Source organism: Oncorhynchus tshawytscha, linkage group LG28 (assembly GCF_018296145.1).
Source record: "Oncorhynchus tshawytscha isolate Ot180627B linkage group LG28, Otsh_v2.0, whole genome shotgun sequence".
In the NCBI taxonomy this organism is placed as follows: Eukaryota; Metazoa; Chordata; class Actinopteri; order Salmoniformes; family Salmonidae; genus Oncorhynchus; species Oncorhynchus tshawytscha.
In genome coordinates, this window is record NC_056456.1 from 9327282 (window position 1) to 9353715 (window position 26434).

The window sequence follows — 26434 nt, forward strand, 5'->3', positions numbered from 1 at the left end:
AAAATTGGTTCAACAAAGGACCAAACTCATTGGACTGGTTCCGGGACATTGTCCCTGCCAGTCGTCCAGTGACCTGACTGACTGTGTGTATTACCTTAGTGTAAGCCTGTTTACAGGGCAGAGACTGGGGTGAAAGGACCCTAAAATAGCAGGGGAAATAGCCCCGTCTCCACAGCGGTGATGTCGATTGCTCTCTATTTATACTTTTAAGAGCTTGGCCAACTGGAAGATCAAGATTTTTACTCCTCACGTTCTGTAACCACAGAGAGTAAGAAAGGGAGAACAAAGAGTATGTTCTGTTTGTCACTTAAGGAAAAAAAATATGAGTAATAAACTGTATAAGGGATACACTCGTTTTTACTGGAATTTTAGAAACATAATAAAAATAGAGAGATACTTCAACACCTAAAAACCACAGGCATTGGACTGCGATGACAACCCAAATATGACACTCAGGTTATTTGCAAAGTGCTGTGGAAAAGGGTGGGGGGGTATATAGAGTCAGGTGTTATTCCTTACCATGTGACCTAACCAAGGGGAAATGCCTAGGACACCTGGCAATAGACTATAACTAGGGCCCTAAGTTTTTCCTGGCCAGGAAAGAAATAACCAAACCAGCACGGAAGGCCCAGAGCTCAAACCTGCATCAGTGAAAGGCCCAATGCAGCCATTTTTAACTTGATATCAAATCATTTCAAAAATAAACAAAAATAGCTTAGCAAAAAGCAATTTCTCAAGCAAGAATTTAGCTAGGACTATCTGGGAGTAGGGAGGGGAAAACTGAAAATGAGCAATTATTGGCAGAGAGGTTTGGAAATCTTTCTTATTAGTCTAGTAACCAAAACTCCATCCCATCAAAATAGGAAGAAATTTCAGGCGGTCTTTTCAAACAGTTCTTACACTGAAAGGGCATTATCCTATTCATAATATTATTCCAACCACATAGTGTGGGAAATATATAGAAAACACAGGTAAATCAAGTTTTAATAGGCAAGCTGCGTGGGAACCCGGCGAGCAGGGAGGGATAGTGTGTTCTTCCATCACACCTATTTCAATCCATCTAAGGGCCTCCGTAATATGAGTCAGTGTTATGAGTTAGTCCAGCTGTCTGTTACCCCTTCATATACACTCTGCCCAGCCCTCTCACAGCAGAGCACTGGGGTGGTGCTAGCCTAGCCAGCCCTGTGCATGCTGTACACAGTAGAGACAGGAACACAGTGAGGGCTAAAGGTGAGAGGAGATTACAGTCCACTGCTAATGAACAGCGGCTTGGGATTGTTCTAACAGTGTGAACTAAGCAGTTATCAGAAGCAATTAAAAATACTGTAATTGAATTGGGACTGGATTGGGACTGGAGTACTGTATCGCACTGAGATTTTGCACTCACGTCAGAGTTTGTAACATTAGCCTAACATCTAAAAGACTCCTATGAAAAATAAACCTCTTTTCTCAAAGGCTCAACAACAGGTACAACAACAACAACACAGTGAGAGACAGAAAAGGAGAGGGAAGAGAGACACAAAAGAGCTTCAAAGCATTCCCTAGCCAACACACAAACCCACTTGCTGCAGGGACACTGAATTTTATTCAAGTATCTCAACACAGTTTTGTTCTGAAGTTATCATCATCAGTTAAATGAATCAATCCGTTGAGAGAGGCTGCGAGAGTCCATAGCCTGGATGTTGTACAGTGACAATTTAGGATTCAGGGAGGTTTTTCAAAGTGCATTCAATCAGGTGTTTTTTTGTTTGTTACATAGGGACAGACAAACAGAAAAAAAATAAAGAAAGCATGTATGAAAACACAAAACTGAAATTGTAAAAAAAAGAGAAAAAAAAAACTAAAATGCAGTGTGCGATTTGTTCCTCATCCTTATCACCTGCATCTGTGCTGAATCGGGTCACCCCTGGGTTTTGATATCGTCACACTGAGTGACTGCATAGATTCCAATTGTTCTGCATTTTACTGTAGATAGACTAGAATAGATGATCTGATACTGGGATCAACATAAACTTTCACTCAAGAGGAGATGAAGAGAAATCTCCATCTTTCCTTTCCCACTTTGTCCAAGTTGTCCAGAGGGAAACTTCACGACATTGACCAGGTTGTAAAACACACACACAGTCTAAAAATACAGAGTAAACGAAGAGATGTAGGCTAGGCTAAAACAAATTGTATCCTTATGAGAGTTCCCATGCTAGTCTCCGCTCTACAGTTGTGAGTTGCTCCATATGTAGTAAGCTAGTTCAGTAGGTTCAGGCTAACCTGCAAGATTACACGTGTAGAGAAACGATATAAGGCTGAGTTTTGGCACAAATGGGTTTTCAAACACTCCTTAAAATGTCAAAGTATGGGGCGGAGGATTAAATAACGCTAAATGAATTATTAAAAAAATAAAATCCATTGATACCAGGCAGCCAAGCATACAATGTGTACTTTGTTTGTTCAAAGGATGCTTCTGGATAACCTTGCAAAACAAGACCAATTTAACAAATAAGCTATCCTATTCACTCTTAAGCCTCTCATGCAGTTAACTGTCAATATTTGATCATGTACTATCAAGTAATACAGCTTCCATTCCCACCTTAAAACAAGCCACCACCAAATACATATATAGGCACTGCCATACTTTCCTTTCTGTTAGGAGTCTTACTTGCTTATCAAGAGAAACAGGAGAAGAAAAAGAAAGCATCAAATCCTAAAATCAAGTCCAAAGGTATTTTTTTCCCCACCTGCAAACAAATAGCAACCTAGCACTTAGAAAGTGTCCATGTCTTAATAACAGATAAGGGCAAATCCACGATACAAGAGCAATGCTGAGACTCAGATTCTTCACTGTTCTTAAGAGTGAATATGTTCTTGTAAAATATTCTGTGGAAATTGTTAAAACTATTCCTTGTGCAATTGCGTTATATGGATTGTTTAACTTTGCTATCATAGTTTTTTGTTTGACATACATTTTAAAAGTGAAAAATCTGAATCTCAGCATCACTCTGTTACCGTGGAATTGCCCATAACCTAAAGAGAGAGCACTGACCAGAGGCATCTAGCCACAGCTAAAATGCTCCCAGTCTGATGTTAGTGTAACATTTAGAAGCCAGGAGAATTATTGCTGCGATTTGGTCTGAGACAGAGCTAATAGTCTGGTGTTAGAAGGGGTACTGAGAGGGGAAAGGCCATGGGGAAAGGGGGTGGGCTGGGGTATGGTGACAATGAGGGGAGTCAGGTGGGTAATGGGTGAGGTGGGGTGAAGGAGGTCATTGTTGGGTGGTTTAGAGGGGTCTGAGGGAGAGTGTGGTGGACAGGGTGGGGATTTTAAGGGGGAGGGGCGTGTCAGTGCAGCTCAATGAAGGTCTCCATCTCCTCTGAGATGAGGCCCTTGTAGGGCAGTCTGTGCCTCTCAATGGCGCGCGCTGCCAGGCACTGCAGAGTGACGTAGTTGAGGGGGTAGAGGGCCGGGTGTCCACTGCTCTGATCCTCCAGCAGCTCGTACGCAGTTTTCCTCTGGGCATTGGTGGCATCGAAGTGTGCCCCTGCCCTCACCAGCAGCGCCATGATCTCCGGGCAACCGTTGCTAGCAGCGACGTGCAGGGGCGTGTTGTTGTCGCAGTCCCGGGAGTCCACGTCCGCTCCGCACTCCAGCAGCAGCGAGGCCACGGTCTGAGAGGGGAAGCGACCCACAGGGTAGCGGCCCACCGACGTGGTATCCTTGTCCACAGACATATGCAGGGGGGTGAAGCCACTTCGTGCCCGCGGGTTCAACTTCAGGAGGCGGTACACCGTCTGCTTCTTCTGGTGCTCCTGCTCCGTGGTGCACTCCAGCTTCTCCAGCAGGAACACCAGGTGGAGGATGATGGACAGGGCTTTAGTGAACTGGGGGGCTTCGGGGGGGCTGTCCCTCTGGGCCACCGCCCTCTCCACCTCCCTCACACTCTTCCCCAACACCCCCATCAGGTCGTGAAAGGTGACGCGAGTGGCCAGGGTACCTTTGGCCCGGTCCTGCAGCACGAAGGAGAATAGCTCAGCGAAGGACAGGAAACTGCTGGCCGTCATGGGGCTGAGGGGGTCCAGGTTACTCTGCTGCATGTCCAGGGCATACTTCCACAGGCTGATGCAGCGTTCAAAGTTACCAGAGTCGGCGTAGACGGCCCCTCTGTAGCGGATATAGTAGGAGGTGTCGGGGTGCGAGGGCCCCAGGATTCTTTCACGGACCAGCAGGGCCTGCATCCGCATCTCGTCAGGGTCTGTGATCAGAGCCTCCAGCTCCTCGGCTGTGCTCACCTCTCGGGCACAGTCGTAGGCAGGGACAGGGGGACCCGGAGGGGGCTTTGCCAGGAGTCCCACCTTGTCAGCTGGTTGTCTCAGCTCCATGGCTCTCCTCCAGTATCTCATGGCCCCCAGGAGGTCTCTCTTCTTATCTACAAAGGTGGCCCCCAGGAGTTCGAGTGCATCAATGCGTTCTTCTCGTGAAGAGCGGGGCTGGTGGGCGAGGTACTCCACGATGTTGGTGTGCCCCGTGACGCTGGCAGCTAGAAGAGGGGTCATGCCGTATCCATCCCTCTCCATGCGGGCATTACATTTCAGCAGCATCTTCATGATGTCCAGGCTACCGGACTCAGCGCAGTCGTGGAGAGCGGTGTTGCCTTTCACACTCTTACGGTTGACATCGGCACCACGCTCCAGGAGGAACTTTGCTATCTCTTTGTGGCCCTTGTAGCAGGAGATCATCAGGCAGGTATGGCCGTGGCGGTTGGCTACCTCCATATCGGCTCGGTGCTCCACCAGGTAACGGACAATCTCCAGGTGACCATCGAAGCAGGCAGCGCGGAGGGGCGTTGAGTTGGTCAGCGTAGTGTTGTTGACAGAGGCACCGTGTTTGAGAAGTGTGCGGACGACAGGGAGGTGACCAGCCGCCGAAGCCGCCCATAGCGGGGGAGCCCCTTCAATCGTCTCGCCGTCAAAGTTCACCGAGCCTCCTAGTTCCACGTTAGCTTTGCAATGTTCAAGCAAATAGTCCACAACCTCTAAGTGTCCGTGTCGAGAAGCAATGAGGAGAGGTGTGCCTCCCTGCGTTTTCTCCTCGGCGAGAGCTTCCAACTCCTCCGGACTTTTGTTGCTCAGCAACTTCTGGATAAGTTTCAGCTTACCATCTCTGGCCGCGTTGAAAACCGCCGTCGTGATATCCATTTTAACGTATTTCGTCTCTCTCACTGGCCATCAACTCCCTAGCTACGTTTTTAGAAAAACAGGGAAGGGACAGTCTTTTCAAAATAAGAAAATAAACCCTGTCCGTAGTTCGGTTTCTCCCTGGCATTTTTCTGCCATTTTAAGGCTGCTGTCAAGATGGCGTTTGTGTTGTTTGACAGCTCTATGTTGACAATTTACGCTTAGCATCTTGGTTATTGTAGTCTTTAATAAATAATTTCACTAAGGATGAAATTGCACTTTCCTTCTGATTATAAATATAATTCCCATGAGGCATTTCGAACACGTGAACTCAGCAATAGTTGAAACGGGAAGAGTAGTTTTTAGGCGAACGTGTGTTCCATTCACTGGAATACATTACTAGCTTGTAGTTAAACGTATTTAAACTACAATCCCCAATCACCCCGAAACACAATGCGCAGGATCAACGCAAACCTCAAAATGAAAGTGGCATCACTTCTAATCTTACAGAAATATTAATGGTACTGTATTTCTGTTGCCTGGCTTTTAAGCATAACACCCTTCCCATATCTACACTGATACAACACATATTTCAATAGAGTGAAAATAGTATCTTGTTCCGTCTGTCAGCGAGTATGTGGGTGTACATTAGGCCCCCACAGATCATTCCCAAATACTTATTTTTGTTAATTAACCATGACATGCAAATACAAAACATGTATATTTATATATATGCCATCAATTCACGACACTAATGAAAAGCAGCGTGGCATAGCTTGGCTCTAATTTAATGATGTGTGGGTAGTAGATCCCTAGGCGGCACTATAGTCCATTTAAATCAAATAACTGGTGCATGTATGACATATATACAATAGGTTGTTGGCTATTACCATAGGCTACTTATCCAGTCTGCGCATGTAGTGCAAAACAAGTTATGGAAAAAAACATATTCTTATGTTCTCCAAATTGTGCTATAACTGTGCCATAATAATCCCATAACATACTTTATTTTATGTTGAGAAATTGGTGCCACTGGCCCGTTGTAATGTAATGCATTGTAAACTGGTAGATAGTAAACAGCAGAGGGCAGCAAAAACACATTTATTCAACTGCTGGGGATAATGGTCACTGCAGAAAGGATTTTGAGATGAGATATTAAGGTACTATTAGAATATTTTATTGTAAAATTGAAAAAGGAGAAAGAGAAAAAAAGTCCCAGTAAGCAATCTGTATCATTCATATCTGAAGAAAAACAAACATGAAATAAAAATAAATATCATAATAATGATAGGTAATAATAAATAGAAGGACACATTTAATTAAATATGACCTAATAAATAAGTAAATAAATTAAACCATATGAAAATTGTAATTGTCAAAGCAGCAAGTATAGAAGAGACATGGGCAGGATAAGAGAGCTGTGGTTTCTCAGACATCATCATGTCCACCTTTTCTACCCTCAGCATTACCCACAAGTGTCCTTGTCCCTGTCTCTCAATCATCTATACATTTTGTATATTGTGCTAAGAAACCACTGAAGCTAGACACCATCTTCAAATGTCAACCCCACCCACAGACAGTATCTCCTTAAACACCCCACCCCCTCTCCATCCCTCTTCCACTCCTCGCCCCATTACCTGAAAATATTTGTGTGCTGACAAGATTATGAAATTAAACAGATCTCCTATTTACATCAAGCTATATTGTATTTTCGCACTGCATTCAAAACATAGTACATGATCATACAGTGCCATTCATAAGAATGTCATGACCCCCTACTCCCTCCTGTCATCCAAGCCTCCAGTTGAGCGGTAAGAATGGACGTAGGTGGATTTTGGCAGTAAACACATGAAAATCCATCATCTTAAAATGAAAATTGAGGTCTTGTTTTTTAAAAAGATTTATACACATCACCTTATAGAGGTAGTGCAGTAGGAATGTTAGGTATACACGTACCCACTGAGAACAGACATCACTTAAACGTCAAGTTTGGATTCACATTTAGTTGAGTTGTCAACTAATATGAATTCAACCTGAAATCAACAAAAAATGTCACCATGTCATTGGATTTAGGATAAAGGTTGGATGAAAAAAAGACAAGATTCCCTTACTTTGACGACTTTTCCAAATCCAATCAGATTTTCACGTTGATTCAACCTCATCACATTGATTTTTTGGGGGGTGAAATGACGTGGAAACAACGTTGATTCAACCAGTTTTTGCCCAGTGGGTAGTCATTTGATAGAAAGTAACATGGCTTCATTCAGGTAGTTGTTAATAAATGTATATAGAAAAAGCACAGTAAACTATCTTTATGTCCCCCAACCCCTGAAAAAGCACATAACACCAGAACCTGAATAGAACATAGAAATATACAAGTACATTTCCAACCAGCTGCTTGGCAATAATAGCATTCGTTTTAGCCTTTAGGCTACTGCTTTATGTTTATAGGACAAGCAAAGGTCAAAGGACTTGTCAGGGTTACTGTAGTGCACGGCTTGTCTCTTAGTGCAACTAGGACTATTGCTGTTACCTAAGGATCTAGATCAAACATTAGACTGACTGTCTTCCTGCATCAGTCGCAGGCCAAGCTCTGCTTACCGTAGAAATATAATCCCGAGAAGGGTTAAAGCCTGTCAGACCATAGCAATTTGACAAATGACAAACTCTCGATTTCGATGCTGCTAACAGTGGTGAGAGGCTGCTGGTCAGTAAACATTTCACAGAGGCATCATCAAAACCAACATTGGTGTCTTTACAGTCAATATAGGAATTTAACTACATTTCTATAGAGAAATTATAATGTCCAGTTCAACTGACAAGTGATTGAAATGGAGTTGACCCTTGACTCTAATCAAAATGGCCGTTTCTTCCTTTGAATACATCTGTGTGAGGGGAAACAACACGCAGATAAAAACGAATAGGCTGGCAGTTAGCTAATGAGAAGTAGGCTAAATTTAGGCAATGATTAAAATCCATGAAAATAAATACAAATGTGCATTGGTATATCCATATGTCTGGTTGGTTTAGGATTCTGTGCACAGTGAATAAACTAATGTCGATAAAACTAAAATAGCTACTTCATATTTATCGCTCGGCTGCCAACTGGCCTGGAATGTTACAAGATAATTAAATGTACATATTAGAATTCATAGAACAATGAAACATTACTTGGCAAATTCACTTATATGAGGGTCAGGAATGGTCTGTAAGTAAAATAGGCAGTAACATTCACTAGGAGTTAGTGAAAATATGGTTCACTATTGAATATGTGATGATGACCAAAAAAATGAAGGAAAAAGAGAGAAAACATCCCTTCCTTCCCTCCCTCCATCCCTGCATTCTAGAGTGTCTCTTGGAATCATCCTCCAATGTATTCTAGAGTGTGTTTTGATGTTCCTCCATTGGTTTCTTGTGTTCCCTGAGGGAGGTACTGTGACAGCATTCCCAACCTGTCCTGCATAGCACAAAGAATGACTTGTGCTCAAGATTTGACCTTGTATAGCTCTTTAAAAGCAGATTTGAAGTCTACTCCCAGTAAAGTAGTCTCCGCTCCCTCTCTCCATACTGAATAAAACATTCACCCAAATGCAAGTGAGAGGGGACTGTAGGCACCTCCTTAAAATGTAATGGAGTCAGACTCAAATGGATCAGAAGGCTTTCTACTCTAACGCTGCACCGCTCTGTGCTGCTGACGATGACACCTCCCCTCACAAGATAACTGGCTGATATTCAACCAGTCTTCTCCATCAAAACGGCACACATCTACGTGAGGGGAGGCTTTCTAGCATGAGCATCTATGTGAGAGGAGTCTGACTTACTTGAGAAAAGCTAGTCCTGTTTTATGTGTGTGAATAGTACTGCAGTGCGGACTCAAATTGATATGAGCCATACAGTTATATATGTTGAAAAGAAAAAGTCACAGTAACGTTATACAATGATAAAATAGCTTGTGCCATAAACAAATTCTAACCTGTGCCATACAGATGTAGGATCTTAATTTCATCACCCTGTTGCAGGATAACTTTCCTGCAATGCGGTACATTTGAGGTTTAAAAAGGCTTCTGAAGTTTGTCATTTCCACTTTGAAATTTCAGACTTGATTTTCCCTTACTACAAATGTTATCAACCCCTACAAAAATGTCCATTAATTACAGTATAATCCACATAATAATTAAAATGTCCTGTTGCTGCAGGACTATTTTCCTGCTGTAGAAAACTGGCTCAAATTAAGATCCTACATCTGTACTAGTGTTTTTTTGTGTTATGGTAAGGTAAAGGAGTTTTTCCGGAGCATGTGACCTGACCAGAAAAATCTCCTGGCCCTCGTTAAAATAATCCCTGAAATGTAAATACACAAATACTTTCTTTGTCACAAAACAGACCCAATGAACGAAGCAATGCATCCTGCTAAATCTACTGGCTAATCAGTGGACACACAGATCTTGGATCAGCTGGCCCTCCCCAAATCCTAACTTTAACCATTAACCACCTTAACCAGAAAACTGACTTAAGATCAGTTTCTATGGACAATCTCATCCGAACATTAGGCACACCTGACTCAAGACCTTTTAACCCCTGAGCCGAGAACTGTAGTAAGCTTCTGAAACGGAATGTGAGCCAATGGCCTTTGCTTTATAGGCAGAATAGAATGAAGTAGGATGACATAGCCCCTTCAGACTGATCTAAGTACAGTTTAGCATTTTCTTCCTAATGCTTAAGGTTAGTATTTGGGCAAAGTGAGCTGATCCTCCATCTGTGCCTATGGGCAACTTTGAATAGAATGGAGGCTCAGAGTGGTTGCTGCACAGAGGGAGACAAAACTAAAAGTTCAAGGGTCAAACTGAGTGCCCAAAGAGGAAGTGTAGCCTATCACTAAAATGATGATAAAAGGTGGCTTTCAAACAAACAAACAAACAAACACTTCATAATGTATTCCATCCCACAGAAAGAGCTCCGGGCAACATTCTTCTTCACTAACCTCTCCAACTGAATTCTAAATGATCCCTTTTTACATTTACATACTCCTTAGTAGTCAGCAGTACACTGATGGTGAATAAATCCAATGCCGACCTGAAGTACTTCTCTGTCACTATTATGTGTACTAAACTAAAGGTAGAATACTGCATTTAAGTATTTAATGATTGTTAATTTGTACTAGGCTAAACATTATACTGTATTGTATTATATGATTGTTAGTAGTTTGTACAAGACTGTTAAAGAGAAAAACATTTGGTCCTCAGATCCCAAGGGGGTGCAGTTTGTTCGGTTGCTATGGAAACTTGAGAAAGAGCAGGTTCAGGACTCACAGAGAAAGAAATATTTTTTTTTCCCCAGATATACTTAGAATCCTCAGATCAAGTTTGAACCCTCATTTGTCCATTTCATGGTAGGAAAAACCTGAAGTCTCTTTTTGTTCACTAGACTCCTCTGAGTTCATCATAAATCCATATATTTTTTTTAACACTGTTTCTTAGTCTGTCTGTGGTGTTCTTCTTCACTCTCAAGTCTCCAAAGATTCTAAATTGTTTTTTTTTTGTGTGTTTGTATCTTTAAAAAAAGTTTTCTGTTTGTTTTGAAAGTCTTGTTCTATCCTTATGCATCATCCCATTGCTCTCTCATCTGTGATGCCAAACCTTCACTGGTGCAGAGCTGTGAGTCCTCCCTCTGCCAGTCAGATATGATTGAAGATAAAAAGAGATCTCTTCCCAACTCCCATATGAAGTCTATTTTCCATTGTTTTAAAAACAGAATAACTTTTTCCTTTTTTCCTTTCACAAAATGTCTTATTCAACACAAAATGCCTTAATCAATCAAAGACGTCCTCCGTACCTCTGATTAAACCTATGGAGGAAGAGAAAGGAAGAGGGAGAAAGTGGAAAGAAGAGGGAAGAGAAATACAGATACTGAGAAAGGGAGGGGAAGGGAAGAGAGGGAAATGGAAACACTTGAATCTGACTCGAGAGACTACTGTGGAGTATAACTTTGCTATACAGTTTTTGATCAACATAAAATCACAGTGAAACAGCATCGATAACAACACTAATAACTTCATTACATTATGTATAACAGTGGACAGTATCTTACCTGTACTGGGGGGTGTCAGTAGGGGCGGCTGGCGTCTTTGGGACGTTTGAGTTGCACCTTGAGTCTCTTCATACCAATCTGGAAACCATTCATGGCTTGGATGGCAGCCTGGGCACTACCCGGGTTATCAAAGCTCACAAAGCCTGCATACATACAGACACAGACAGATGCTCTGAATGGTCAGTGGTAGAGTCATTCAGCCAGGTGCTTGCTGCGACTGTTTAGAAGTAGTGTCACTCACCGAAACACTTGCTCTGATTGGTCGCTCTGTCCATGAATACCTTGGAGGAGATAACATTGCCGAAGGGCAGGAACATCTGCATCAGTTCGTTATCGCCAAACTCCTGGGGCAGGTGGTAGATGAACAGATTACAGCCCTCTGGTCCTGGAATACAGACAGACAGACACACAGGCACACAGACACACACTGTTGGAGGCACAGACGCTAGAATCATGTTGGTGCAGTACATTTTTAATACACACAAAATCACAATGATGACGACACTCATGACGTTGTTGACAATGATGATCATGATGATAAAGAATTAGTAAATATAGTTCCTCACCCTCACCTTCCCTCTGCTGTTGGCCAATGACCTGAGGGTGCTGTGAAAGTGACTGACCTAGAGGGGTCAGTGTAGTTGCTGGGTAGATGGCTACAGAGGAGAGAAAGTGTGAGAGAGACAGAGACCGAGAGAGAGAAGAGAGAGAAGTAAATGACAAAAGAGGAGAGAGAGATAGAGAGGCATGAAGGGGGGATGAAGTGAAAAAGAAAAGAGAGTGGGGATTGAGTTGATATTTTCTGAGTCACATTCAACAGACTCTGGTGAAGACCTGGAGGTATCAAGGTCAGGGGTTAGAGATCAGAGATGTGTAGTGTACTGTACCTGTGTATTGCTGTACCCCAGTAAAGGCCTGTTGCAGTGTGTCCGCAGCAGTAGGGCTCTGGGTGGAGTAGGTCGGCAGGCCATTGGTGTAGAGGGTCTCTAGAGGGTGCCCGTTAGCCTGGTGGGTGAGGCCGGTGTACCCGTTCATCATTGGGGCCACCAGGCTGGTCAGGGAGGAGGGCAGGGCGGCTGGAGGAGAGCTCAGACCTGCAGGGGGGAAATAAAAATTCACTACACCGGAGACAGAAATGTTCACTGCACCGCACAGGGATTGGACTATGAGAGAGGAAGGGAGAGAGAGAGAGGGATAGACAGAATAGAGAGAAAGAGAGTGTACATGTGTGTCTCATGTACAGTATGTGTGTGTGTGCGCATGTGCGTGCGCGGGTGTGTGTGTGTGTAACAGCAGGCATCTCAAAGCTCACATGCTGATAAAATCACTCTGCGATGTCAGAATAGCAACACAATGATATGCTGCTGTAAGACAGAGCAACCCAGCTCTGCTCACTAAGGCAGCAGCAGGGGCATTTTACTGTGCTCACTGCTCACTGCCTTATCTACAGCTGGGACAAATAAAGACATTCTCCCACAGTGAAGGGGATTGGATGTTTGTCTGTCCTAAACTGATACAGCCTCGGGAGGGAGATAGGGCCTACAATTTGCATTGTAATTCGCCTGCACGATTCTGTGTGTACTGTGTAGGCATCCCAAATACTGTATTTGTGATAGGATAGTCTTTAGCGATGTGTGTGTAAGAGAGAGGGAAAGACAGAGTGAAAGCAATACAGTAGAGTATAGGGAGGAAGGGACAGAGAGAGAGAGAATGATAGAAAGCGTTAACGAGATACAGTGTCTGTTCATTAATGGACTATAAAACATGATGCACTTTCAAGGACCACAGAGATTCCCCCACAGTGATACGAACCATGTGATCTATAAAACCAGATTCCTATTTGGCTCAATTCAGAGAGAGAGAGAGAGAGAGAGAGAGAGAGAGAGAGAGAGAGAGAAGGCTGTAACAACCATAGTAGAATACATTTCACTAAAGGTCTTTTCCTGGACATAGTTTATAGACCACATTGTCTGCTGGTTCTCAGAAACTGATTTAAACCTAGAAACCAGGTGTGAACACTCTCTCAAGCAATTAATTGATCACAACTGACTCGAGGGAGAAATCTCAAACTGTCACACCCTGGTCTGTTTCACCTGTCCTCATTGTTATTCTCCACCCTCTACAGATGTCGCTTGTTTCCCCAGTGTATTTATCCCTGTGTTTCTTGTCTTTCTGTGCCAGTTTGTCTTGTATGTTCCAGGTCAACCAGCGTTTTCCCCCCATTCTCCTGCTTTTTTCTATTCTCCTTTTTCTAGTCCTCCAGGTTTTGACCCTTGCCTGTTTCTGGACTCTGTACCCGCCTGCCTGACCATTCTGCCTGCCACTCTGTTCCTCCTGGACTCTGTACTCGCCTGCCTGACCATTCTGCCTGCCTTGATCACAAGCCTGTCTGCCACTCTGTACCCTGGACTCTGTACCTGCCTGCCTGACCATTCTGCCTGCCACTCTGTTCCTCCTGGACTCTGTACTCGCCTGCCTGACCATTCTGCCTGCCACTCTGTTCCTCCTGGACTCTGTACTCACCTGCCTGACCATTCTGCCTGCCACTCTGTTCCTCCTGGACTCTGTACCACCTGCCTGACCATTCTGCCTGCCACTCTGTTCCTCCTGGACTCTGTACTCACCTGCCTGACCATTCTGTCTGCCACTCTGTTCCTCCTGGACTCTGTACCTGCCTGCCTGACCATTCTGCCTGCCACTCTGTTCCTCCTGGACTCTGTACTCACCTGCCTGACCATTCTGCCTGCCACTCTGTTCCTCCTGGACTCTGTACTCACCTGCCTGACCATTCTGCCTGCCACTCTGTTCCTCCTGGACTCTGTACCCACCTGCCTGACCATTCTGCCTGCCACTCTGTTCCTCCTGGACTCTGTACTCACCTGCCTGACCATTCTGCCTGCCACTCTGTTCCTCCTGGACTCTGTACTCACCTGCCTGACCATTCTGCCTGCCACTCTGTTCCTCCTGGACTCTGTACCCGCCTGCCTGACCATTCTGCCTGCCTTGATCACAAGCCTGTCTGCCACTCTGTTCCTCCTGGACTCTGTACTCACCTGCCTGACCATTCTGCCTGCCTTGACCACAAGCCTGTCTGCCACTCTGTTCCTCCTGGACTCTGTACCTGCCTGCCTGACCATTCTGCCTGCCACTCTGTTCCTCCTGGACTCTGTACCCACCTGCCTGACCATTCTGCCTGCCACTCTGTTCCTCCTGGACTCTGTACCTGCCTGCCTGACCATTCTGCCTGCCACTCTGTTCCTCCTGGACTCTGTACCCACCTGCCTGACCATTCTGCCTGCCACTCTGTTCCTCCTGGACTCTGTACCTGCCTGCCTGACCATTCTGCCTGCCACTCTGTTCCTCCTGGACTCTGTACCTGCCTGCCTGACCATTCTGCCTGCCACTCTGTTCCTCCTGGACTCTGTACCCACCTGCCTGACCATTCTGCCTGCCACTCTGTTCCTCCTGGACTCTGTACTCGCCTGCCTGACCATTCTGCCTGCCTTGATCACAAGCCTGTCTGCCACTCTGTACCTCCTGGACTCTGTACCTGCCTGCCTGACCATTCTGCCTGCCTTGACCACAAGCCTGTCTGCCACTCTGTACCTCCTGGACTCTGATCTGGTTTTGACCTTTCACCTGTCCACGACCCTTCTCTTGCCTACCCCTTTTGGATTAATAAACAGTGTAAGACTCCAACCATCTGCATCTGGGTCTCGCCTTGTGCCATGATACAAACATCTACAGTACACTAAGTATGAATACAAAGGCAGTCTGTCTATAATGTGTCTCCAGTGCAGAATTACACTGTATTGATGCTGTGGGATCAATGGTGAATTGTAAAACTACTAGGGTTTGACGGTATCTAGATTTTTAGACCGTTTCTGTGCCTTACTAGGGTGTTACTGGAAGTGCACACAAAGGGGCCATTTTTTTTAAAGCAACAGGGATCTTGATTCAGGAGGGGATTGAATTTCTCTGCTGTAACCAAGAAGCTTGATCTTGACATCGAGCCACTTAGCTAGCCAGTTAGCAAACCACATGCATAGCTAGACCCCTGAGCTGGATATCAGTTATTTGATACATCTTAGATTTCTTATAGTTATAAGCAGTAGCATAGCACGCACCCCCCAACCCCTAATTTTGTATTATATATTTTGAAATATACTGTATAAACGGTATATCGCCCAAGCCTAAAAACTACCCCCAGTCAGAGCGATAGATCCCAGGACTGCGCAGTGAAATGTGATATCACACATTTCCAAGACTCATATGTAACTGACCAGATATTGAACCCAGGTTGTCTAAGCACCTCGAGACTGTTAGCCCACCGAGCTACAGCCTAGCACTAGCTCTGGTAGCTAACATGAGTTTCCAGGTCTCCCACCTTACTCATCATGAATATTGCTGATTTATCCGACGTGACTGACCTGACACGAGATTGAGGGGGTTGGGCGGCAGACCGTTCATTGCTAGCGCCCCCACCTGGTGGATCTGGGCGGAGGGGAAGGAGAGGCTGGGGGCCAGGTAGCCCCCCTGAGACATGGCCATCACCGCTGCCTGCTGCTGCTGCTGCATCAACTGATAGGGAGAGGAGGTGGATCGGGGGAGGAAGGGGGGGAGAGGGAGAGAGAAGTGGAATGAGAGCAAGCTGTCAGTGAGGCGTCAGAGTGACAGATACCAAATTGCGTGTATGTGTGTGTATGTGCTTACGGCGTGTGCATAGCTACTGTAGCTGCTGAACGTAGGTAGGGCGACAGAGGGGTTGAAGATGCCAAACTGTCCAGCCATCTGCTGCATGCGCCGTATGGTCCTCTCCTTATCTGTGTCTGCAAACTTCACGACGAGGCTGGACGACGCTCCCTAGAGAGGAGAGGAACACAGCATGGATCTGTGTGTGTGTGTGTGTGTGTGTGTGTGTGTGTGTGTCTGTTTTCGTGTATTGTACTTACCGGCATGGTCTGACTCCCATGAAGGGAACTGATGGCAGACTGCGCTTCAGAATGAGTAGAGAACTTCACAAATGCACAACCTAGAGAGAGAGAGAGAGAGCGCAAGATGAATCCAATAATTACAAGCAGACAACCTAAGAAAATGAACAACAATGACAAATGGTTTGATGAAGAATGGAAAAACCTAAGAAAGAAATTGAGAAACCTGTCTAACCAAAAACATAGAGACCCAGAAAACCTGAGCCTTACGCCTTCATTATGGTGAATCACTAAAACAATACAGAAATACACTACTGAAAAAGAAGGAACAGCAGGTCAGAAATCTGCTCAATGTAATTGAAGATTCCATAGAATCGAACCATTTCTGGGAAAATTGGAACACACTAAACAAACAACAACAACACAAAGAGTTATCTATCTAAAACAGAGATCTATGGATAAGTCACTTCTCCGATCGGGTTGGCTCTATAACAAAGAACAAAGAACAAACAGCAAAAACATATACATGATCAAATGCAAATCTTAGAACCGACTATTAAAGACTACCACAACTCACTGGATTCTCCAATTACATTGAATGAACTACAGGACAAAATACAAACCCTCCAACACAAAAAGGCGTGTGGTGTTGATGGTATCCTAAATGAAATGATAAAATATACAGACCACAAATTCCAATTGGCTATACTTTAAAAAAACTTTTTTCATCCTCAACTCTGGCATCTTCCCCAATATTTGGAACTAAGGAGTGATCACCCCAATCCATACAAGTGGAGACAAATTTGACCCAAATAACTACCGTGGGATAAGCGTCAACAGCAACCTTGGGAAAATCCTCTGCATTATCATTAACAGCAGACTCGTACATTTCCTCAGTGACAACAATGTACTGAGCAAATGTCAAATTGGCTTTTTACCAAATGGCCATATGACAGACCTCGTATTCACCCTGCGCTCCCTAATTGACAAACAAAGAAAATAAAACAAAGGCAAAGTCTTCTCATGCTTTGTAAATTTCAAAAACGCTTTTGACCCAATTTGGCATGAGAGTCTGCTATACAAATTGATGGAAAGCGGTGTTGGGGCAAAAACATATGACATGTCCAAAAACTACAAGTTTGCAGTTAAAGTTGGCAAAAAAACACACACATTTCTTTCCACAGGGCCGTGGGGTGAGACAGGGATGCAGCTTGAGCCCCACCCTCTTCAACATATATATCAAGGAATTGGCAGGACACTAGAACAGTCTGTAGCACCCGGCTAAAAGGCTGCCTAAGTATGATTCCCAATCAGAGGCAGCTGTCTATCATTGTCTCTGATTGGGAATCATCCATAGGCAGCCTTTTTCCCACCTGTGTTTTGTGGGTAGATGTTTTCTGTATAGTTGATTTGCCTTACAGAACTGTTCGTTTTTCTCTTTGTTATTTTGTTTGAGTGTTTTGAGTAATAAACTATCATGAACATTTACCACGCTGCGCTTTGGTCCAATCCTCATTCTGACGAGAGACGTTACACACGCACCACTTTTCTTTTTTTTTTCTTTTTTTAAATTTCACTTCACTAATTTGGACTATTTTGTGTATGTCCAATACATGACATCCAAACAAAAATCCATTTAAATTACAGGTTGTAATGCAACAAAATAGGAAAACGCCAAGGAGGGTGAATACTTTTGCCAGGCACTGTAATGACCACATTGGAGACACATTTCCCTCAGATTACACAGACCCACAAAGAATTCTAAAACAAATCCAATTTTGTTTAACTCCCATATCTATTGAGTGAAATACCACAGTGTCATCAACAGCAGCTAGATTTATGACCTATTGCCCTTTTGTACTTGAACTATTTGCACATCATTATAACACTGTACAGTATATAGCCATAATACGACATTTGAAATATCTCTATTCCTTTGTAACTTTGTGAGTGTAATACTGTTCTTTTTTTATTGTTCATTTCATTTATTTTACATTTAACTTGCTTTGGCAATGTAAACATGTTTCCAATGCCAATAAATTGAGAGAGAAAGAGAGAGCGAGAGAGCGAGAGAGAGAAAGAAAGAAAGAGAGAGAGCAAGAGAGAGAGAGTGAGAGAGCGAGAGAGAGTGTGAGAGAGAGAGAGAGAGAGAGAGAGAGAGAGAGAGAGAGAGAGAGAGAGAGAGAGAGAAAGACAGAGGGGTTAGGGTCAGAGAGAGAGGGAGAGAGACAGAGAAAGACAGAGGGGTTAGTGGGAGGGAGAGAGAGAGAGAGAGACAGAAAGACAGAGGGGTTAGTGGGAGGGAGAGAGAGGCAGAGAAAGACAGAGGGGTAGTGGGAGGAAGAGAGAGAGAGACAGAGACAGACAGAGGGTTAGTGGGAGGGAGGGAGAGAGAGAGAGAGAGAGAGACAGAAAAAGACAGAGGGGTTAGTGGGAGAGAGAGAGAGAGAGAAAGACAGAGGGGTTAGTGGGAGGGAGAGAGAGAGAGACAGAGAAAGGCAGAGGGGTTAGTGGGAGGGAGAGAGAGAGAGAGAGAGAGAGAGGGATTAGTGGGAGAGAGAGAGAGACAGAGAAAGACAGAGGTGTTAGTGGGAGGGAGAGAGAGAGAGAGAGACAGAGAAAGACAGAGGGGTTAGTGGGAGGGAGAGAGAGAGAGAGAGAGACAGAAAGGCAGAGGGGTTAGTGGGAGGGAGAGAGAGAGAGAGGGATTAGTGGGAGAGAGAGAGAGACAGAGAAAGACAGAGGGGTTAGTGGGAGGGAGAGAGATGGGGTGGAGAAATTGCACATCATTACAACACTGTATATATACATATCATATACATAATATATACATAATGTGACATTTGTAATGTCTTTATTATTTTGGAACTTCTGTGAGTGTTATGTTACTGTTCATTTTTATTGTTTATTTCACTTATTATTCACTTATTTCACTATATTATCGACTTCACTTGCTGTGGCAATATGTTTCCCATGCCAATAAAGCCCCTTGAATTGAATTGAATTGAGAGAGAATGAAGTTGAGAGAGTCTGTAAAGATGTAGTATTCACACTCTTTTCTTTTCCTCACTCACATGTTTTGCTTCTTTGAGCGATAGTGTCTTCACACAGTCCTGACTAGAATATTGCTGTGGTATGTGACCAGTGTGTGTGTGTGTGTGTGTGTGTACGTGTGCTCTCATGCGATGCCTGTCAGGTATATATCTCAGTGTGGTGTGTGAAATGACTTCTGTCACTGCAGAGTCAAGCCATTGTGTCAGCTGTCACGCAGACGGAACATCACTCTGACCTGGGAGATGCAGGTATGACACATCGGGAGAATGTGTGTGTGTGTGTGTGTGTGTGTGTGTGTGTGTGTGTGTGTGTGTGTGTGTGTGTGTGTGTGTGTGTGTGTGTGTGTGTGTGTGTGTGTGTGTGTGTATACAGGCAGAACAACATCATTGTGACATGAGAGAGACAGGTATGAGACAGGCAGAAAATTGAATATGTCAAACGTTTCTGTCCTGCAATACATCGGCAGATCATCCTAGTCTATCAATAAGATTGGTGTTAGACTGACTACAAGATGTTGCTAGAATGATGGATGAAGAGAAAGTAGTTAGTCGTTTTTTGCATATTCGACCCAACAACCCTAGCTAATGCCATGGGATCTACTAGAGTATCCCCTACAAGTGTGTTTGAAAGCGATAAAGTAATAGACTATAAGAAAGAAAGCTTCACATACCTTTGCTGTTTCCGTCAGGACCTCTTAGTACGGTACACTCATCGATGGCGCCGTAGGGCTCAAATAGGCGGTACACATCCTCCTCTGTCTGCTGCTTGTTCAGCATCCCCACAAACAGCTTCCTGTCCTCTGGGGGGACAAGAGGAAGAGCCGTATGGTCAGAGGCACAGCCCAAAAATACTGTAGTCTGTACTGTCAACAAGGGGATGAGAAATTAAGAGAGAGAAGGAAATGAGCCTAGGAGAAGGAAGGAGAGGAAACTACCAGAGTGAAGGAGAGGGTGTGAGTGTTTGTTTGCTCTATCCCAGCAGCACTCAGATTTGTCTCTGCCAAGACAGCTCTCTGTAAAGGTTCATACCGTAACTGAGGTATAGGCAAGAGGGCTGTACCATAGCCTGCTTTGATACACACATACTAACCCCACATATGCAAACACACAATGCAGAGGACTAGGCACACATACATGAATTTACTTTCATATTTAATCAGTGGATAAACCCAACATTAGGCCTAGAGCCTTTGTCATGTGCGGGGGTGGCAGACACGTGTGTGTGCATGTGTTTTGGGGGTCGGAAGGGGTGAGGAGGGGGTTATTTGTGTGTGGTAAAAGGGGGTGGTGGGAGTTGGTGTATGTGTGTGTGGTAGGGTTTTGAATAAGGTGACATGAAAGCGGAGGCCTGCTGTGCTTTGTGTTTTTTTGATGACTTCAGGGATCCGTGTTATCAGACCAACAGAAAGTGATGGGCTGGCACATTAAAGTTTGAAGCGCGAACAAGCTCACACACACACACACACACACACACACACACACACACACACACACACACACACACACACACACACACACACACACCACATGTGACATCATCGGCCCCCTCACTCCACTGCTGCTATCAGCACGCCTGCTGACTTCACTGAACACATAAATCAGACTATTCACAAACCGAAGATAGAGAGAGAAATTGACACACACATACGCTGGTTGTGGCAAGTGTTGCATCAGGAGTGTGGAACACACAAATACACCCTGTGCAAGGCGTTGCATCAGTAAAGTAAATCACACGGAGGGTCTATGGGGGCAAGAGTGATTAGATGAGAGTAGAGAGCTATTGGAGCCTAGACTCTTCTACAGCGTTATTACCAACTCTTTAGGATAATTAGTTTCTCTCTCTTCCACTTTCACTCTCTACCTCTCTCTGTAAGCGTCTCTCTCTCTCTCTCTCTCTCTCTCTCTCTCACTCTCTCTCTCTCCCTCTCTCTCTCTTTTTGTGGTAATATCTATCTGTATTGGTCACTCCTTTCTCTATATCACTCTTCTATTTATCCCATACTCACTCTCTCTCTCTCTCTCTCTCTCTCTTCCTCCGTCCCTGACTTTCTCTATTTCCCTGCATCCCTTTCTCTCTCTCTATCATAAACATATGCGGTAGATAGGATAATGCCCCTCAACACTCCACTGCAATCATTAGCTGCTTCTCATCAATTCATTCATTAAACGCTTTACTAGTAAATCCAGGCCCCAGGGGCTCAGGGCCGTGTGTGTGTGTGTGTGTGTAGGCAAGTGTGTCTGTGTTCTCGCCTGCTCTGTCCTAGAAACTAAAAACAGACTGTGAAATGCTCCTCTCCCCTACCAGAGCTCAGAGCGCATCAGAGAGCATCAGACGAGTGTAGAGAACAGGATTAAAGATTCATACGCACAATTCAAGTCAGATCATCCACTCACCCCTCCCCCTATCCAAACACACACACACACACATACACACACACACACACACACACACACACAAACACACACACCCACTGCTGACCCCAAAAGCACAATTCGGGTGAGATCTCCCATTTTCCAGTCTCGCTCATATTCACATCACCCCTCTTCCTTTTCCTTACAAAGCCTCCCCCTTCCCACACACACACCGCTCTCTCTCCCCCAACCTCTTTTTTATCCTCCCCCACCCCCGCAGTAGCAGTGCACACTTAGCTAACTCCAATCTCCCATCTCAGACTCTAGCATCTCATTTAGTGTTGGCACATTCGGTCTCAGCGTGTGGCTGTGTATGTTTGTGTATGTGTGTGTGTGTGTGTGTGTGTGTGTGTGTGTGTGTGTGTGTGTGTGTGTGTGTGTGTGTGTGTGTGTGTGTGTGTGTGTGTGTGTGTGTGTGTGTGTGTGTGTGTGCGTGTGTCTGTGTGTGTGTGTGTGTGTGTGTGTGTGTGTGCATGCATGTGTGCTTTCATCTCCACACAGGGCTTAGGGCCATCTGGTATCAGTGCAGAGGCCAGGGAGATGAGTCCCTGTTCCAAAGGCCTGGGAGAAACTGATAGCGATGGAGCAGAGAGGGAACGTAACCGGAGCAGAAGAGAGGAGTAGAGGAGCTTCCAAAGGCCTAACCACCATGAATCTCTCATCTCTCTCATCTCTCCTACAATATCTGGGTCTGGTATTAAGTGTAACTATTGGCCAAACTAGTGTGATGAGTAAGCTTGGGAGAATCTCAACTGCATTTCCTTGATTCCTTGCGTCCTCTATCCTCACCTCCTTCTCAAAATCCATTGGATGATAAGGTCAAAGGTCCCTCCCCTCTGACCTTTTCGTCTAATTGGAATCAGGAGAGGAACAAGGAAATGCAGTTGAGATTCTCCCCTTGTCTGAGATCTGTCTATGTTAGCTCCCAGAGCAAACGCCTAGGCTTCTGCTCAGTGGACTAATGCATGCGTTCCGTACAGGCGGGCAAGGCAGTTAGGTGCTGTCATGATGGACATGGATACTCATGTACTGAATAATTAAGGACTAGCTTGTGCTAAATCAGAACCTATGCGTCAAATTCTCTGCCAAACAAAATCAAGCAAAACATCTGAAAAATCATTATGAAAAGTAACGAAAAACATCAGCAATTTGAGTTGCAGACAGTGCTTGCTTAGATGTCTTAAAAGCAACAAACTTCCCTCCCACTCCAAATGCCATTACTGACCATTTCCATAAATTTCTCCTAGGTTCAAAGGTGTTTTGGTGTTTGAAGTGTGTATTGGGTGTGGGGAAGACATCAAAGGGAGATGGGGATGCTGTGTCTGTGTGTGTTTGTGTGTGTGTGTGTTTGCGCGTGTGTGTATGCGTATGTGTGTGTGCGCATGTGCACGCACGCATGTTTGTGTATGTGTGTTACTGTGCACGTACATGCATATGTGTGTAAGTATGTGTGTTGTGGCCTTAGGCTGGTTGGTATCTAAGGACGGTGGTGTAGCAGTAAACACCTTGCCCTCCATCTCTCTGACGGTGTGGAGCAACGGCAGTCTGTCTGCTGCCTTCGGGTATTATCATAACATTTGAACTTCTTGGGGTAAAATAAGTTAGAAAGCTATGAGACAAGTTAAAAGTGACTTTGTGTTGGCGGGGGGACAAGTTGTACATGCAAAACAGGTGCCTTTGTTGTGATAATGTTCATATCACTATTGTAAGTAGTTCTCTGGATGAGCTGAAAATATAGGCACACATGATGGAAAACAACCATCAAAGGCCTATGCGGTACTGATACACAGCCGAATCCTATGGAATTTCCTATTCCCCTTCCATCTGGTGTTATGCTCACATTTGAATGCATACTAGCACTTTACATGTACAGTACAGTGCCTTCGGGAAGTATTCGTACCCTTCGTACACTTTGTTGTATTACAGCCTGAATTCAAAATGGATTCAATAGTTTTCTTCTTCTCACCCATCTACACACAACATCCCATAATGATGAAGTGAAAACATGTTTTAAGACAATTTTGCTAATTTATTGAAAATGAAATACAGAAATATCTCATTTGCATAATAATCATACCCCTGAGTCAATACATGTTAGAATCACCTTAATCAGCGATTACAGCTGTGAGTTTTTCTGGGTACGTCTCTAATAGCTGTACACACCTGGATTGTACAATATTTTCACATCATTCTTTTTTAAACTAAGTTGGTTGTTGATCATTGCTAGACAGCCATTTCTGTGTCTTGCCATAGATCTTCAAGATGATTTATGTCAAAACTGTAAGTAGGCCACTTAGGAACATTCAATGTCGTCTTGGTAGACAACTCCAGTGTAGATTTGGCCTTGTCAATAACCTATATTGTCCTGCTGAAAGGTGAATTTGTCTCCCAGTATCTGTTGGAAAGCAGACTGAACCAGGTTCTCCTCTAGGAATTTGCCTGTGCTTAGTTCTGTTCCGTTTCTTTTTATACAAAAAACTCCCTAGTCCTTGCCAATGATAAGCATACCCACAACATTGATGCAGCCACCACCATGCTTGGAAATACGATGAGTGGTACTCAGTGGTGTGTTTTGTTGGATTTACCCCAAACATAACGCTATCCATTGCCCCCCCCCCACCCACCCTCATTTTTACACTGCTGCTACTCTCTGTTTATTATCCATGCATTGTCACTTTACCTCTACCTACATGTACATATTACCTCAATTACCTTGACAAACCGGTGCCCCCGCACATTGACTCTGTACCGGTACCCCCTGTATATAGCCACGCTACTGTTATTTTATTGTTGCTCCTTAATTATTTGTTATTTTTACATTTACATGTTTACATTTAACATTTTTAATTGTTATTTTCTTTATTGAGAAGCTTGGATGAATAAGGTGCCCAGAGGTGCCCAGAGTAAACTGCCTGCTCCTCAGTCCTAGTTGCTAATATATGCATATTATTAGTATATTTGGATAGAAAACACTGACGTTTCTAAAACTGTTTGAATGATGTCTGTGAGTATAACAGAACTCATATGGCAGGCAAAAACTTGAGAAAAAAATCCAACCAGGAAGTGGGAAATCTGAGGTTGGTCAATTTTCAACTCAGCTCCTATTGAAGATACAGTGGGATATTGGTCATGTTGCACTTCCTAAAGGCTTCCACTTGATGTCAACTGTCTTTAGAAACTTGTTTGATGCTTCTACTATGAAGGGGGGCAGAATGAGAGGGGAATGAGTCAAAGGTCTGCCAGCAGTCACACACTGGTCACGCGCATTTCACATGAGGTATCTCCCATTCCTTTGCTTTTCTGAAGACAAAGGAATTCTCCGGTTGGAATATTATTGAAGATTTATGTTAAAAACATCCTAAAGATTGATTCCATACATCTTTTGACAAGTTTCTACAGACTGTCACGGAACTTTTTTACATTTTATCTGCAACTAGTGAACATGCTTCGTGAGTTTTGATTTGTTTACCAAACGTGCTAACAAAAGTAGCTATTTGGACATAAATTATGGACATTATCAAACAAATCAAACATTTATTGTGGAACTGGGTGTCACGCCCTGACTTTAGAGATCCTGTTTATGTCTCTATTTTGGTTTGGTCAGGGTGTGAGTTGGGTGGGTATTCTATATTCTATTATTTGTATTTCTATGTTTTGGCCGGGTAGGGTTCTCAATCAGGGACAGCTGTCTATCGTTGTCTCTGATTGAGAACCATACTTAGGTAGCCGTTTTTTCCACCTGTCTTTGTGGGAAGTTGACTTTGTTTAGGGCACATAGCCTTTAGCTTCACGGTTTGTTTTTTGTAGTGTTTATTGTTTTGTTCGGCGTCATTTTCCAAATAAAGAGAAAATGTACGCTCACCACACTGCACCTTGGTCCTCTTCTTTAAACGGCCGTGACAGAACTTCCCACCACAAATGGACCAAGCAGCGTGGTAAGGAGGAGCAGCGTGTTCAGGAGGACTGGACATGGGAGTTTATCCTAAATGGCAAAGGATCCTGGACATGGGAGGAGATCCTGGTGGGAAAGTATCGCCTGCGTGGGAGCAGCTGGAAGGAGAGAGGAAGGTGGAGGCAGCGAGAAAGAGGGTCCAGGTTTACACAGGGTCACGGCTGGCACTAAAGACCGGGAGGCCACTCCAAAAAAAAAATTGGGGGGGTCACATGGGGAGTGTGGCAGAGTCAGGATTCAGACCTGAGCCAACTCCCTGTGCTTACCGTGGCGAGCTTGCGACTGGTCAGGCACCATGCTATGGGGTGATGCGCACGGTGTCTCGGTTGAGCATTCACAGGCCGGTGTGCTCTGTGCCAGGTGGAAGCAGGCATCCAGCCAGAACGGGTTTGCTAGCTCTGCGCTTGAGACCGCCAGTGCGCCTCCACGGCCCAGTGTATCCGGTGCCTCGGCCAAGGAAGAAGCCTCCTGTATGTCTCCCCAGCCTGGTGATTACTGTGCCTGCTCCCAGAGCCAGGCCTCGTGTGTCTCTCCACTCCAGTGATGATCCATGGCACGAAGGCTCCGGTGATGATCCATGGCACGAAGGCTCCGGTGATGATCCATGGCAAGAAGCCTCCGGTGGTGATCCATGGCAAGAAGCCTCCGGTGGTGATCCATGGCAAGAAGCCTCCGGTGGTGATCCATGGCACAAAGCCTCCGGTGGTGATCCATGGCACGAAGCCTCCGGTGGTGATCCATGGCACGAAGCCTCCGGTGGTGATCCATGGCACGAAGCCTCCAGTGAGGAGTCACGAAGCCTCCAACGACGGCTTCCAGTCCGAAGCCTCCAG

The 26434-nt window shown here is 44.6% G+C and overlaps 2 protein-coding genes across 3 annotated transcripts in view; both read right to left on the reverse strand.

Annotated features, from left to right (window-relative positions):
- Window positions 1-1524: 1524 nt before the first annotated feature.
- On the reverse strand, window positions 1525-5390 carry LOC112226614 (protein fem-1 homolog A). The gene has a single exon (XM_024391067.2). It carries the CDS (start codon window positions 5185-5187, stop codon window positions 3334-3336), a length of 1854 nt encoding a protein of 617 aa, XP_024246835.1. The 5' UTR covers window positions 5188-5390; the 3' UTR covers window positions 1525-3333.
- A 3971-nt stretch (window positions 5391-9361) lies between these two features.
- Window positions 9362-26434, reverse strand: part of LOC112226631 (CUGBP Elav-like family member 5) — a 42108-nt gene continuing 25035 nt past the window's right edge. Inside the window, exons 4-12 of one of the 2 annotated variants that reach the window (XM_042308214.1) lie at window positions 19909-20037; window positions 16206-16285; window positions 15967-16116; window positions 15684-15834; window positions 12141-12347; window positions 11826-11909; window positions 11495-11638; window positions 11254-11396; window positions 9362-11010 (exon numbers count right to left, since the gene is read on the reverse strand). In XM_042308214.1, coding sequence (XP_042164148.1) covers window positions 11269-11396; window positions 11495-11638; window positions 11826-11909; window positions 12141-12347; window positions 15684-15834; window positions 15967-16116; window positions 16206-16285; window positions 19909-20037 — 1073 coding nt within the window. In that variant the 3' untranslated portion in view covers window positions 9362-11010; window positions 11254-11268. Of the gene's footprint in view, window positions 11011-11253; window positions 11397-11494; window positions 11639-11819; window positions 11910-12140; window positions 12348-15683; window positions 15835-15966; window positions 16117-16205; window positions 16286-19908; window positions 20038-26434 lie in introns of both variants that reach the window. The other variant, XM_042308213.1, reaches the window with a different exon arrangement.